Genomic DNA, 14,250 nt, shown 5'->3' on the forward strand with positions numbered 1-14,250 from the left:
AGGTAAAGTGTAAAACAGTTAGGATGTCCAGGGGAGACAACATAGCATTTTTAAACAACATCTGTTCCCACTGGATCCATCAGCTCTGTCAATGAATGCAGCTTTGTGCACTGTAAAGTCTGGGAAAACTAAAAGTCACAGAATTTGTTCATATCCTCTTCCAGGTCACTCAACCAGCTCCGCAGCCTGTGATGGCGACTGTTAAAGATTAGTTTTGTAACCTAGCGTGAGAGCAGCAAACACGTTCCTCCCTAAAGACAAAAAAAACAGCTTCATATCCTATTAACACCTTTTCTTGTTGTCTTATGACACAAATGGGAGGAAACTGAAATATTCTGACAGGAGAACGTGAAGAAACGACATCTCACTCACATAGTAAAACTCTTTTTATAAGCTCATTTGAGGAACTCTACAAGTCTCACATGTATCCAAATATTGGTGTGCCAAAATGTTTCCCAGTTGTGAAACAAAGTCCCATCTGTAATGGATTGGATGTTGACTCATTCACTGAATTTCTGCACATCATCAATGTGGCAGCGCTCCAAAATTGGGTGGGCCACATCAATGCACCTGTCCCTTTGGAGCGTGTGTGGGCGCACGTGTTTGTTTATGATCTTAGACAATCCATAAGAAGACCGCATTCATTATCGGGCGAACTATTCATGCTGTAAACTCTGGAGTGTAACACCGTGTGAGAGCGAAACAAGCGGGACAGCAGAAGGCCGCTGATTCAAATATGGCAGTTCCCACTGAGGAGCATCACATCCCACTGTGTGAATCCAGAAGACTGGGGACTTAGCCAAAGACTGAAGGAAAAAGGGCAGAGCTGCAGCGCCGCTGAAGCAGATAAAACTACTCATCCGGAGTACTGAATGAGCCATAAGCTCAGAAAAGAGCAAACCACTGGATATCATGAATGTATGGTGTCAGCTCAGCTCACACAGCTTAGGTTTCAAGACGTTTTTCTGCAAGATTTCACAACAGAGGTCAATATGCATTTTCTAATCCTGCAAGAAAAGATAGTCTCATAGGAGCATTACATCAATTTGGGTTGTTTTCCAGAATTCCTTTAAACACACTTGGACACCCACAATGCACACATCTAAAGCAACAATCCAGGACCTTATCAGAGCGGAGGATAACATGTACTTCCTGCTCAAAAGCGCTGTGGGCTGACAAGGGAGCCGACCTCCTGAAACGAGTCGAAACCAGACCTGCAGACCCCCAGCAGCCTCACTTTCTCTCAGCGCTTCCCCTTCCTGTCTGCACAACCTCTTCCTGCTATTGTGCCCCGACCGTGCCAACGCGAATAATAGCTTTTATCATTTATTTAAAAACAAAATTCATCTCAGTGTTGACCAAGAGAATGGAAAAGACCTCGGGTTGTGCTCTATTATTCAGCAGCCATACAAAAACACATCAGCAGCACAGAGCTTAAATGCTCTTTTCATGTATGATGCCTCGTCGCCAAACACGCAGCTCTGTGATCGCGTTGAAGTGGAAAAAAAAAGGAAATCACAGTCTAAAAACGGCAGAAAAGAAATGAACCAAAGTGCGTCTGTTTAATGTTGACATGTAGTTGTGTATACATATTCCGTAAACAGTTGCCAACAACTGGAAGCTGAGCTTTAATGATGTCACTTATTAGCATCACCGCACTCAGTGCCAAGATGTGAGCATGGAACCATGGGAACTGGGTCAAAGCATGTACCAATGGATCTAATCACAGTCGGAAAAACGGCTCTGCTCACTGAGGTAGGAGGAAAAATACAGGAAATGTGTGTGAGAAAGAGCGAAAGAGAGAATGATAGCGGAGCGAGACGTTTCTGGCATGCTTTGCAAGGAGAAGTGTGATCGCAGATTGCTGATTACATGACAAAGGGGGGATAAAAATAACCCGAGCATTGCACTAAAGTTTGGCTCAGTTTTGCTGCGACAATCCAACAGCCTCTAAAAATCTCGAAAGCTCCGTGTTCCTTAAAAGACCTTGCTGTAACAACCTTACATGTATACCGCGCTCGCTGTGATGCCTGGAGGTCTGCAATGCAGCTGTGAGCTCGTCACCGTTGCATTGGATGGTCAAGGTGTCCCTTAGGACGCTAATAGGGGCCCAACAGCACAGATGGGGCAGTGGCGGGGATGTGGAGAGGCTACTCTGTTAGCGTGGTTTGGCACGAAAAGGAGTATGAATGACCCGTAATGCACGAGGCTTTTGCATGCAATAATGGCGTTTATTGCTTTTGGCGTGTCATTTAGACGCCATGTAGTCTGTACTGACTGCAATGTAAACGCATCCGTGTGACTATGCTACGCTCAGGGCTAGTGACGTAGAATAAATAGTGAGAAAGTCTGCTTATGTTGGGCGGGAGAGGAGGTGAATGGGTTAAACAAACACAGGATTTTCACTTTCAAGCGTTTGTGACGTGTTTTTTAGTGACGTTTGCAATATTTTTTCTGTACTTATGTTATGTTGTTTCCATACATATTTTAATTTTTTTACAACCATGACAATTTGTTGCATGGTGTACAAACGACACGCGAAAAGCCTAAAATGTCATTCATACGCCCAGGTTGACCTGTGAGGCTCTCTGGGCTGTTTGTCTGGAGCTCAACTGATGAGCTAAACCATCAAACTTTCTCAAAAACATATCACAGCTGCATATGCTAGAATGCTTCAATAGTGGGGGGTCATGTTATTCCTACCACTCTTTCAGTTCATCTCCTGTGAGTGTTTTTCTTGAAGGCTTGACTTGACTGAGGGAACGCATATACAGTGAGCACCAAAAGGGAGGCTAAAAACACAATTAGTGGAATTTGTGTTCTCGCTGACCACAACTGATGTGGTCATCATGACGCAGACTTCAAACAGATTTGAGCCTATCTTCAAAGACGGCAGACGGTCTTGTTTGTTTTCAGACAGTGGTATTTCCTCTTATCGTACATAACCGGCCTGTGAAGCCACAGAGACAAAATAGCTTTGCATAGGCTGGACTACAGCACATTACTGGGGAGGGGGGTTATTGTTGCTATACAACCTGATGTAAAACCAACTTGCAGGAGATTTTGGAGGTGAGGAGTGAAATTCCTCTCAGCAAACAGTGTGCAGCGGAATGAGTCCTGGGAGGAAAGTAAACACGTGGGAGAGTTGGCAGCCGTGTGGGCGGTGTGCTCATGGAGGGAGAGGGAGACTTTGCCAGGGTTATGCCAACCATCTGCCACTTAGCAGTCATTCCTTTACCTGGAGCTGCTGATGACTCAATACAAACATGCACACACATACACAAACACACAAGCACATCTATAAATATACAGATCAATTAAAGGGGACCTATTGGGCTTTTTCCCTTTCCTTTAGCGTGTTATATAGTTTGTTGTGCATGTAAAAGGTCTGCAAAGGTACAAAGCCCAAAGTCCACACCAGAAACACTCCTCCTGAACTGCCTCAAGTCCCGCCTTTTCTCCTGTAACGTTGTGATGTCACCAAGTAACATTTTTTGCACAACGGCAGAGCGTTTCAGACAGAGGGTGAAAAGAGGTATTGCAGCAAAGCCGGTATGAGAAAAATAAAGCTTTTTTTGAACATTAAAGCATGAAAACATGTTCAAGTTGAAACAAAAAAATACAAGTATGCACCTGAAAATAAGCAAAATAGGTCCTCTTTAACTCGAGTCCAAACGCTGACGTAACCTTGCAGACCAACACATACAAAACAATTTCAAAAGCTGACAAAATCTTGCTCTCTTTGTAAAATCTGCGAAAAAAAAAGAGCTATAAATCGCTGCAATGAACACAACTGGACAACTGGAGGAAGATGAATTAGTTGAGACAATATTCTCACAGACAGACTCTCCACCTCTGGTGACATTAACAAAGTGCTGATAAGAAAGAAGGAGGGTCTGAATCTGCTGAGGACATCTGGGCTTTTGTATTCACAGCTGGCCGAAGAGAAAATGTAATTTTACTGTGCATATTTTCCCAGGGACCTTTAGACATTTCAAGTCATTGTAATTCCATAAAGTCGGAAGTAAAATGTGTGCACCAAATACCCAGTTGACCATTAATACACATCCGCTGCACATTCCATACAAATATGTCTTATATAATGAATATTTCTATCTAGAGATATGTTAATGCTCAGCCCCCCCAAGCTCTGTGCATGGCTTATGAAAGCATGAATAATCCATGTCGATGTAATCAAAATGTGAATAAAATAAAATCCATATTGCCTCGGCAGCTGGCCAGCTGTCGGCCGTGACACTTCCACAGGTCCACCTGATTCGTGGTCATGCTCTGGTTTGCTCACACTGCTAGCCGCCCATGGCTAACAAAAGCTCTGCTGTGGCCTGGAAGAGCTGTGCTAGCTGCTGTAGGTCCTGTGCTGCGAAGGGGGGGGGGTAGTGGAGCAGAATGGCTGCCCTGGGCCTCAGCAGGGCACCACACGGCCTGGAGCGCTGGCATGAGATCCTCAGTCACACACACACAAACACACAGCAGTGTTCATGCTATATGCTCGCTGGATAATTCTCCATTTACTGCTTTTTTTTCCTTCTCTCTCCAGACCTTTGCTGTGCAAACGCGTCTGGAGGCCCACTCGGTTTCCTCCCAAATGACGAGGCGGAGGGCTGATGGGACACAAGGTTACTAAAACAGAAAAACCCACTTACTGTAGTTGTCCAGCAAACTAGGTCACAGTTCTGTTAAGTATGCAAGAATAACTGTGAGGAGGAGTTGTACACACACATGCACACGAGCATGCACACACAAAACACACACATGTCCAGAGAGGGAGTGAACTGAGAGAGGGAGAGAGAGAGGGAGAGAGAGAGAGCCTGCAGCATTCAGCAACGTTTCACTGGAAACACAAGCAGTGAGTTATCTCTAATAACTTTACTCATGGTGAATAATCTCCACAAGAAGCACTCTGTGACTTAACTGTGTTTTTGAGCTCGGCATCGGCCCAAAAACACACACATACACACACACACACACACACACACACACACTGCACCTGGACAATGTCAAATGTCCAGCAGAGAGCATCAGATAGACAATAGAATGAGGCAACAAAGATCAATGTTGTGCTTTATGACCATAAATGAAATCATTGTCTAAAGCCATCATTCTTCAAAAAAAAAATTCTCCATCATTTTTGAAAATGTAACATGTGGGGTGGCAAAGCTGAACAAATGCGATGAAACAGCTAATACCAAATGAGCGTTTCTAAGGCAACCAAAGCAAATGAAAGATTTGACTGTACTGTATCCGGCTTGGGGCCCTTCTGTGTGGAGTTTGCATGTTCTCTCCGTGTTAGCGTGGGTTTACTCTGGGTTCTCCGGTTTCCTCCCACAGTCCAAAGACATGCAGGTTAATTGTTGACTGTAATTTGCCCGTATATAGGTGTGAATGTGAGCGTGAATGGTTGTCTGTCTCTATGTGTCAGCCCTGAGATAGGCTGGCGACCTGTCCAGGGTGTACCCCGCCTTCGCCCAATGTCAGCTGGAATCGGCTCCAGCATCCCCCCCTCTGTGACCCTGAATAAGATAAGCGGTTACAGATAATGGATGGATGGATGTATAGAAAAGGGAGATGGAGAATCCTTTTCTATGTAATCAAAGACCTTGAAGATTTTGAATGAAAACTTACAAACTCTTAGAGGTAAACAAAACAGGAAATAGTTATTAGTGGAGTAGTGCTTCCTGTTTTGAGCCTATTGGCATTCCTGAATGGAAGGAAGTGGGCATGTTGATAGGGAGTCGCCCGTCTCCTTCGGAGAACTTAGTTATTTCTAACAACAATACCGCTCGACTGTAGCTATACTCTCACTTACAGCTGATTCAGAATAATGCAGCAGCTAACTGGATGTGCAGCAGCTACGGCACCGCTACAAATGAAAGAGTTTAAACACTATGTGAGAAAATCAATAAATCCTCCTGAATATCCTTACTGCACTAACTTTATACAACACTGCTTAGATTTATGATACAATTGGCTCATTTTATGAAGATATGGCAACCTCACCAGAGAGTTTATTGCAAAGACAAATTCAGTCTAATAAACATAAATGTAACCTAATACAATACGAAAATGAGGATTGTGATATTATGTTAACCACTTGAAAACGTATTTATCAAAGCAAAGCTTATACAGTATCTATTGTGTAGTATGTGAAATCCTCTTTAGACCCTGTCTCGCTCCTGAATGCCTCGCAGCTTGAACTCCATCTGGTTCATCTGCTGCATTTCAGTCAGGCCCCCGAGGTCACTTCCTGTTTGAGATGAGATCATGAGCAACAGACTGGGTCAACGCCGACACCCGTGGTCGTGATCGAACCCGCTTTCAATATGCCGCAGCAGGTCTGTTGGCGTCAACTAAGCAGCCGTCCCCAAAGCTGTTTGTGTGCCATGTTGTTTTTTACACATGAGCCAATATGACACACTAGTGCTGCTGAGTTTGTAGTGAACCATCAGTACGGGGGCTCTTTAAGTGGTTAGTCTTTTGATTGAATCAAAGGGAGAAACGGCGCTTCTGTCCGATATTACATCATCTCTCTTTTGATGGCCAAAATGTCCCCCTGACAAAGGCTCTTTATCACTAACTCTATCGTGTAGCATGCTGTCTCTGAGAGGCACTGACGACGGGGTTATGGGCGGGTTATCAACATGGACCTCTGATGTTACCACTGAATGGCACTACGCAGCTAAAGCTCTCGCTTCATATAAAGATACACAATCTAGAACACAAGAAATGAGTCATTTCTGATGACTCAAAACTACATAAAAACTCTCGCCATGAAAGGGCCTTGGCTCGGTAAATGTGTCCAGTCAAGATTTAACAAAGTGATCAGCAAGAAACTATACAACTAGTGAACCCAGAAGAGCAGTGAATCACCTGCACTGTGAAGGCCACACCGGCAACGACGAGGAGGAGGAGGAGGAGAGAGAGGAGAGGAGAGGAGAGGAAGAGATGCTGCATTGGCATTCAACAGCGTCGCCTCCTACATCTCATGTTACCTGTCAGCTACCATATGCTCGCTTAGAGTCCCGCACACGTTCGTGCCACATGTGCTAAATGCTGCGCTGAATGTCAAAACAGCCGAAGGCGGTTGTTATTTATGCTAACAGATATTTGTTTACAAGATTAACATGTTCAGGGATACATTAATGATTCATGCTTCTCTTTTCAGTCCTTTTGTCTGCATTAGAGTACAATTACTCAAAGTGCATACACATTAACATGCAAACTTCTCACTAAAGTATACACAAACATGCGCAGACACACAGTCATAATGTTTTTCTTCCTCTTTCTATGTTCCGCTCGTATAAATCCTTTCTATGAGCACTAAAAGTCTACGAGAGGCCAGTATGAAAGCTCACTGGCAACACGTTCAACTACTGCGTCACATTGTCAGATGGAAGAGAAAGAGAGTAAGAGTGAGACAATGCAGTGGGGAGAGAGAGAAAGCATCTTCAACTCATCTGCCAGCCCACAAATGGCTGCCATTTTCTGATAATTGCATCGTGGAGTGGTGAGCTAAAGGCATGAGCAGGAAGAATACTATTACCATACAAATAGTGGTAATGGTGAGCATCACACAGGTGAGTGATGCAGAGTGTGAAAATGGGTGGATGGGTAGGGAGGGGGGGCGAGAAGGCTTTGTCAGGGAGGTTGGAGCTAGAGACAGTGGTGCCCTTTTCAAATATAACATGGAAAAGAAGCTTCATTTAAAGAGGACCTATTACGCTTTGTGCTTTTCCCCCTTTCCTTTAGTGTGTTATATAGTTTTCTGTGCATGTAAAAGGTCTGCAAAGTTACAAAGCCCAAACACTGCTCCTGAACTGCCTGAAACGCTTTGCTTGAAGTCCCGCCTTTTTATCTCCTGTAACAAGGTGATGTCACCAAGTAACACATTTGCATAATACCTGCCTAGCGGCAAGTTTGGCACACCCTCAAACAAAGCTAGTAAGAGCGGAGCTGGAGCGGGGTCCGAAGAGTTTGGTTCGGTTGACCAATCACAACAGAGTGGACCAGCTGACCAATCAGAGCAGACTGGGGAGGCGGAGCTCAAACAGAGAAATTCAGTCAGAGAGTGAAAGGCATGAGAAAAATAAAATGTTTTTTGAACATTAAAGCATATAAACATGTTCTAGTGGAAACCCAAAATGCAAGTATGCACCTGGGAATAAGCATAATAGGTTGTCTTTAAATTGTTTTATCTTTCTTTCATGTGTGAAATTCACTAACAGACTTGCAGACTTGTATCATGGACTCTTTCTACCCGGCTGTCCTAGACCTAGATAGGGCAGTGAGCTGGGAATAGAGAAATAGGTCAAGACAAATGGAGGGCGGGAGCGGGCTGGAACAAACTTATCTTTTCCTGGCTTGTTTGGTGCATATGAGGGCATCTAAAAAAATTACAATGCATAATGAAGACAAACCCAAATGCTTGTAAAATGGATTTTAATACCATGGAGATGGTTTGCAAAACACTAAAGGCCTCTATTAAGGCTGAACTACCAACAAAAAGATGGTTTAAGTGATCAAAAACACACACACAAACACAGCTCTGGCCTAATTTCTGGAGCTGTGACACCCTGTTGTCTCTCCCACTGTGCCGTAACACATTTCTTTTAGCTATAGAGTATGCATGGCTGCACATCCTCCAGTGTGAAGTCTTGCTCCACAGAGGTGATTGGTCAAGCTGGCGGTCACGTGACATGGATCTCACCCAGGCAGGCGGCGGCAGCAGCAGCAGCAGCAGCAGCAGCTTCAGAGAGCCAGAGAGATGCTGACACAGCACACCTGATCGCCAACCCCCCACTGAAAAAGACCTTCAATCTCCATCACATACAAGACACATAAAAAAGACTCACGGTAATACTGTCAATGCAGAAAGACTCGCCATTACAGACATGATAAAACATGCCAGAGGGAGCTTACTCGTTATCTCTTAATGAAGACACATTTCTGCTAATACGCTCACACAGATTCTTGTTATCAAAGTCATAGTTTCCAACATGGACAGTGTTCTTCTTGTGGATGTGTTGAGTTGTTTTTGAAAGGACTGAGGACTGGTCAGTGGTATGAACGTCTCCACAGAGACTGCTGAGGTTCAGGAAGGTCAAACGCTCAAACCGACAAAGTAACCCCCCGTTCCATTCTAAAGATGGGCGAGGCTTGAGTCAGCAGAATATTATATGTGAAGCCTCAGTGGGTACAAGACGGAGCGTAACTATGATCGGGGGAATCGTTAATGAACAGACTTTTTTTCCTGATTTCCTCATTTATTCCCATCTTTGCAGGGAGCCTTGAAATTCAGCTCAAAGGGCAAACCGGTGGAAAGAAAAGACAGCTAAAGTTTAAACTAAGGTTGCCAGTCGATTAAAATATTGAATCGCGATTAATCGCAAATTAACCATCAAGTACCTTATCAACATGGGAGTGGACAAATATGCTGCTTTATGCAAATGTATGTATGTATTTATTATTGGAAATCAATTAACAACACAAAACAATGAAAAATATTGTCCAGAAACCCTCACAGGTACTGCATTTAGCATAGAAATATGCTCAAATCATAACATAACTCAAGCCCAACAGGCAACAACAGCTGTCAGTGTGTCAGTGTGCTGACTTGACTATGACTTGCCCCAAACTGCATGTGATTATCATAAAGTGGGCATGTCTGTAAAGGGGAGACTCGTGGGTACCCATAGAACCCATTTTATTTCAAATACCTTGAGGTCAGAGGTCAAGGGACCCCTTTGAAAATGGCCATGCCAGTTTTTCCTCACCGAAATTTAGCATAAGTTTGGAGCGTTATTTAGCCTCCTTCCTTTTCTAGTGTCATATGATGCCAGTATCTTCACTCTTTAAGCTTTAAAACTGAACCCACTACAATCAAAAATCGCAAGTTGTATTCATGCGTTAAAGAAATTAGTGGCGTTAAAACAAATTTGCGTTATTGCTTTAACTTTGACAGCCCTAGTTTAAACCCTAAACATCAGCACATGCAGTTACACACTATCTCCTTGGGATGTGTTCAGCAACCATTAAAATCATGATGAAATGTTCCTCCTCCTCGCAGAAAATGAGTTAAGTGAAGTAAAGACAGGACAAGTAGTAGAACATGACAGGAATGCATGGTGAATGTTTACATTAAGACGCCTCATTAATCTGCACACATACACACATTTGTCTGACCCCCGCCCGCTGATCCTGCACTAACAAGGCGTGTGTGTGCAAGGACACATGGATCCAAACACACTTTCACTACATAATATATGCACACACACACATTTCTCCTCTATAGGTTGTACTATCAAGGGACTAGGGCTGTCCTCGATCAAAGAAATCGACTAACAGTCATACGATTTTGTCGACTAATCGATTAGTTGATTTAATCAACAGATCTGTGAGTTTCACACACAAAAGCACAACTTTAAATCTCTGAGATATGCTCATAAGTTTCTTGGAAATAAGTCATTGAGCATGAAAAAGAAAAAAATTATTAATCAACTAAAGATCTTAGTCAACTAAGACTAAAACTAAGACTAAAACGACCGATTAATCGATTAAGGGACATTATCACGCTTCATGGTTATGGCGTAAACATAAAGAAAGAGACATTCAAAAACTCAGCATAACACCTTGAAATTATCAATAGAGGAGAAGAAGGCGACAACGTCTTCAAATACATGAAAAACAAGATGGTAATAAACAAGAACAGCATGCTGACCTTTAGGGAGCCTCCAGATTGTTATTTTCTCAGCAACATAAAAACACTTTTATTGGACAGATTTATCCAGAGCACCTTATGACACCATGATTGTGTGTGATTTTAGCACGAGTGCAGGACCAAAAAGTGTTAGCTTCAGTCACAACATACTGCTCTTGTACGTATCAAAAGAGCTTTGTGTGGTCTTAGTTAAAGGTCCAGTCTGTAAGATTTCAGGGGATCTATTAGCAGACATGGAATAAAATATTCATAACTACGTTTTCATTAGTGTATAATCACCTTAAAATAAGAATTGTTGTGTTTTCGTTAGCTTAGAATGAGCCTTTCATATGGAGTGGGTCCTCTTCAAAGAGACTGTTTAGGGTGACCAGATCCCAACAAGCCAAATGTGGAACAAAGAGTATGTTTGTGTGGGACAATGTGGGACACGCCCCTTACCTCCTAACATCTCTATGCTTTGCCTGAATGCATCCATAGATCGGCACATCTCTTTTCTTGTGAGACTCACATGAACTGTGTCGCTTCATGTCATATTGCCCCTGTTTTAAATTGAAAAATAACTATCACATTTCACAAAAATCTCTAAGAATCACCTTCCACTGGCTTATAAATACTTTATAAGTAGTTTCACAGTCTTTGTTGTAGCTGCTCTTCCTTTCCTTTGTGGTAGTTTCCATCATATTCTGCCTGAATCTGCATAGCTTGTGACTTTGCGGTGACTCGCAATTTTCCCCGTTGGGCATAGCGTAGCAAAGACGGTGAAAGGTTAACCTGCACTTGAACCATGTGTGCGCAGTTTGACAGCAAACAGCCCCGTGATGACAGCCTTCCCTGCTTTCTTCACAGCCATTGGATAAAAGCTGCAGTGGTTTGACTTTTGAAAACTAGAGCCAGGATGTGGGACATCGTGTCAGTATGTGGGACGTGGGACAATGCAGTGCAGTCCCTCGTAAAGTGGGACAACTGGTCACCCTAGCCATGTTGCTTCGCCATGTTGCTACGGTAGCCCAGAGCAGACAAACCAAACATCAAATTTTTTCGCGTCAGCCACCGTAGTTCTCCTACACGCTTGGCACACGGGAGAAGTTTCAGTTGGTTGCAATCTGCAACCTCACAGCCAGATGCCGCCAGATCCTACATACTACACCTTTAATTCATGGACATTTAACTTGCCTAAATGGCCAATGTTCCTACTGTACAAGTGATGGCACAGCTCTGGCTTTTCTTTCCATCTCTCCCTGTATGACATGACCGATGTTTGACACTGCTCAAGGTCACCAGAGGGTCACACGTGTCAGTTCTTCCACCTGATCCAGAGCTCAGTAAAGGGTTTGAGAGTGGCAGTGAAACCTGGCTGTGAACAGGGTCCCATTAGCAGGGGGAATGCTGCTGCTCATTATAGTGGTGTGTGGTACAGGCAGACCTCCTCAGCAGGTATAGCTGTTGCTGCTCTTAAATAGACAGACAGCTTCAGAAAAACAGCAGAGTGTGAGAGGAATATTATACTCACAACAGCACCGGCATGCACTACATGTGGGGATTGCATTCAAATATAAGTGCGCACACACAAGCCGTCTCTGCTCACATGAAGGCCCACAACCCTCCTGCCCACACAGAATCAAACCCCCCCACACACACACTAATGAGTCACACAGAAATGATTATAAAAAGACTAGAGCTGGAAAAAAGCAGCCTGACAATGATAGCACAAACAGAGCCTGCAAGGTGTGTCCCACTCACACACAGCCTGGTAATAATAATGACCCACACCTCCCTGGTCCTCCTAATCCCCCCCTCCACCACCACCACCACCACCACCACCCTCTGGCCTCAGTGCTGCTTCACAAGCTGCTCTGCCTCCCATGTGAGGTGAACAAACAGGGTGGGGAGGGAGAGTGATAAACCCATAGGAAACCTGTGCAAAAAAAAGGTCACACAGCATCTATTTCTGAAGGGTGGGGAGGGATTTCAGAAGCACCTATAGATGCAGGACCAAGTATACAGGGACTGTGAGGTGAGGAGAGGGATGGAGATGGAAAATCCTCCCACTCAGTGTCATGACAAAGCATCCACTTTAAAAAAAAGATAATCACATTATTATAACAAAAAGTATGTTAAAATCAAATGCCAGATGCGGAACACGACCTTCAGGATATTCACCCAACCTGGTAACCCACGCCTAGGAGGTGCTTCCCTCCTCACCAGCTGACATTTACTGCGTAATGAAAACAGTGCGCCTTTTTTTTTTCTTCCCATTTTCCCTGCACGTCGCAGCACACCACACCGCATCCAAGTGCATCACATTCACCTATTGACAGGCTTCTGTATTTAATCATGCATGTCTTTTTCATTCTCCAGGGGGTGATATCTTGTGTTAAAGAGGGGGGTTTGCCTCTGCGTGATGATGGTGTGTGATGCTGCTATATTTAATGTATTTCCGTGGGCAGGTTGCACTGGAGCAATGCGCCTACACGTTGCCTATGCACCAACATGAACGCACCATTACGCACCAACATGAACATGGGGGTATTTCTTTTGTTCCTCTGAATTAGTACGATTGCATTGTTTATTCCCTATTATATCCAGCCTATAATAACATGAAATATTTATCATATCTGCATGCATGTGATTGGCATCCTATCATGGTCCATACAGGGGGTTTCTCTTCTTCTCCCTTTATCATGGCCCAGTGAGAATAAAGCGCACGGATAAAAAGAGGTTTGCTTACCTTCCCACTGTTTGGTTGGCGAGCTGTCGCATCCGATTGAATTGCTTCTTCATCTTTGTATTTTTTCTGCGTTAACACCTACAGGGGGAAATATTCCGCATTATTTCTCTCAATATAACGATCCGTGCTCCACAGAGGCGCAACACACAAAATCCAATGTGCCATGTCTTCCTTCCTTCATCGCAGGCTGCTGCTGCTGCTGACGCCGAAAAACACCCTCTTCTCCACGATCACATATTTTCTCATTTTTTTTTTACATCTACATTTGCAAACCGCTGCCTGCCTGCGTGCAGAGATGCTGCTGGACAGATTCACCACCACCGGGCACCCACAGGCAGCAGAGAGCGACAGCAGTGACAAGAAGCGGCTGCGCAGCAATGCACTGTGGGAAATGTAGTAAGGAGATGAAGGATGCTCAATAAAGAATCCAATCTAGCCGGTTTCCCAGAGGGCTACGAGGTAGTGATTAAATAGACGTTTATTCTTATAACGTGTTTAAATCCAATTTATTAGTCGTGATTTCAGCATTTGACTTACAACAATGGAATTAGCTGCAGTTAATGCTGCTTAAATACTGAACCAGTGGCTACAGATAAATTCAAGTGTGTGGGGAAACACGAATAAAAATAAATAATAATAATAATTCAAATAATAATAATAATAATAATACAAATAATAATAATAAATACATATATACATCAACAAAAAAGAAATACATAACAAATAAACAAATAATAACAACAATAAAAATAATAATAATAATATAATTATATGTGGAAGTAGCTAC

General features: G+C 43.5%; 1 protein-coding gene across 7 annotated transcripts in view; it reads right to left on the reverse strand.

The window, feature by feature from the left end:
- si:ch211-114m9.1 (rho GTPase-activating protein 44) overlaps nt 1-13,834 on the reverse strand; it is a 33,854-nt gene extending 20,020 nt beyond the window's left edge. For 5 of the 7 annotated variants that reach the window (XM_037791393.1, XM_037791394.1, XM_037791392.1 and 2 more), the window contains exon 1: nt 13,464-13,834. In XM_037791393.1, the coding sequence (XP_037647321.1) occupies nt 13,464-13,516 (53 nt within the window). In that variant the 5' untranslated portion in view covers nt 13,517-13,834. The remainder of the gene's footprint in view (nt 1-13,463) is intronic. The other 2 variants (XM_037791397.1, XM_037791398.1) reach the window with 1 other exon arrangement.
- Between the last annotated feature and the right edge of the window lie 416 nt (nt 13,835-14,250).

Source organism: Sebastes umbrosus, chromosome 14 (genome assembly GCF_015220745.1).
Source record: "Sebastes umbrosus isolate fSebUmb1 chromosome 14, fSebUmb1.pri, whole genome shotgun sequence".
Classification (NCBI taxonomy): Eukaryota; Metazoa; Chordata; class Actinopteri; order Perciformes; family Sebastidae; genus Sebastes; species Sebastes umbrosus.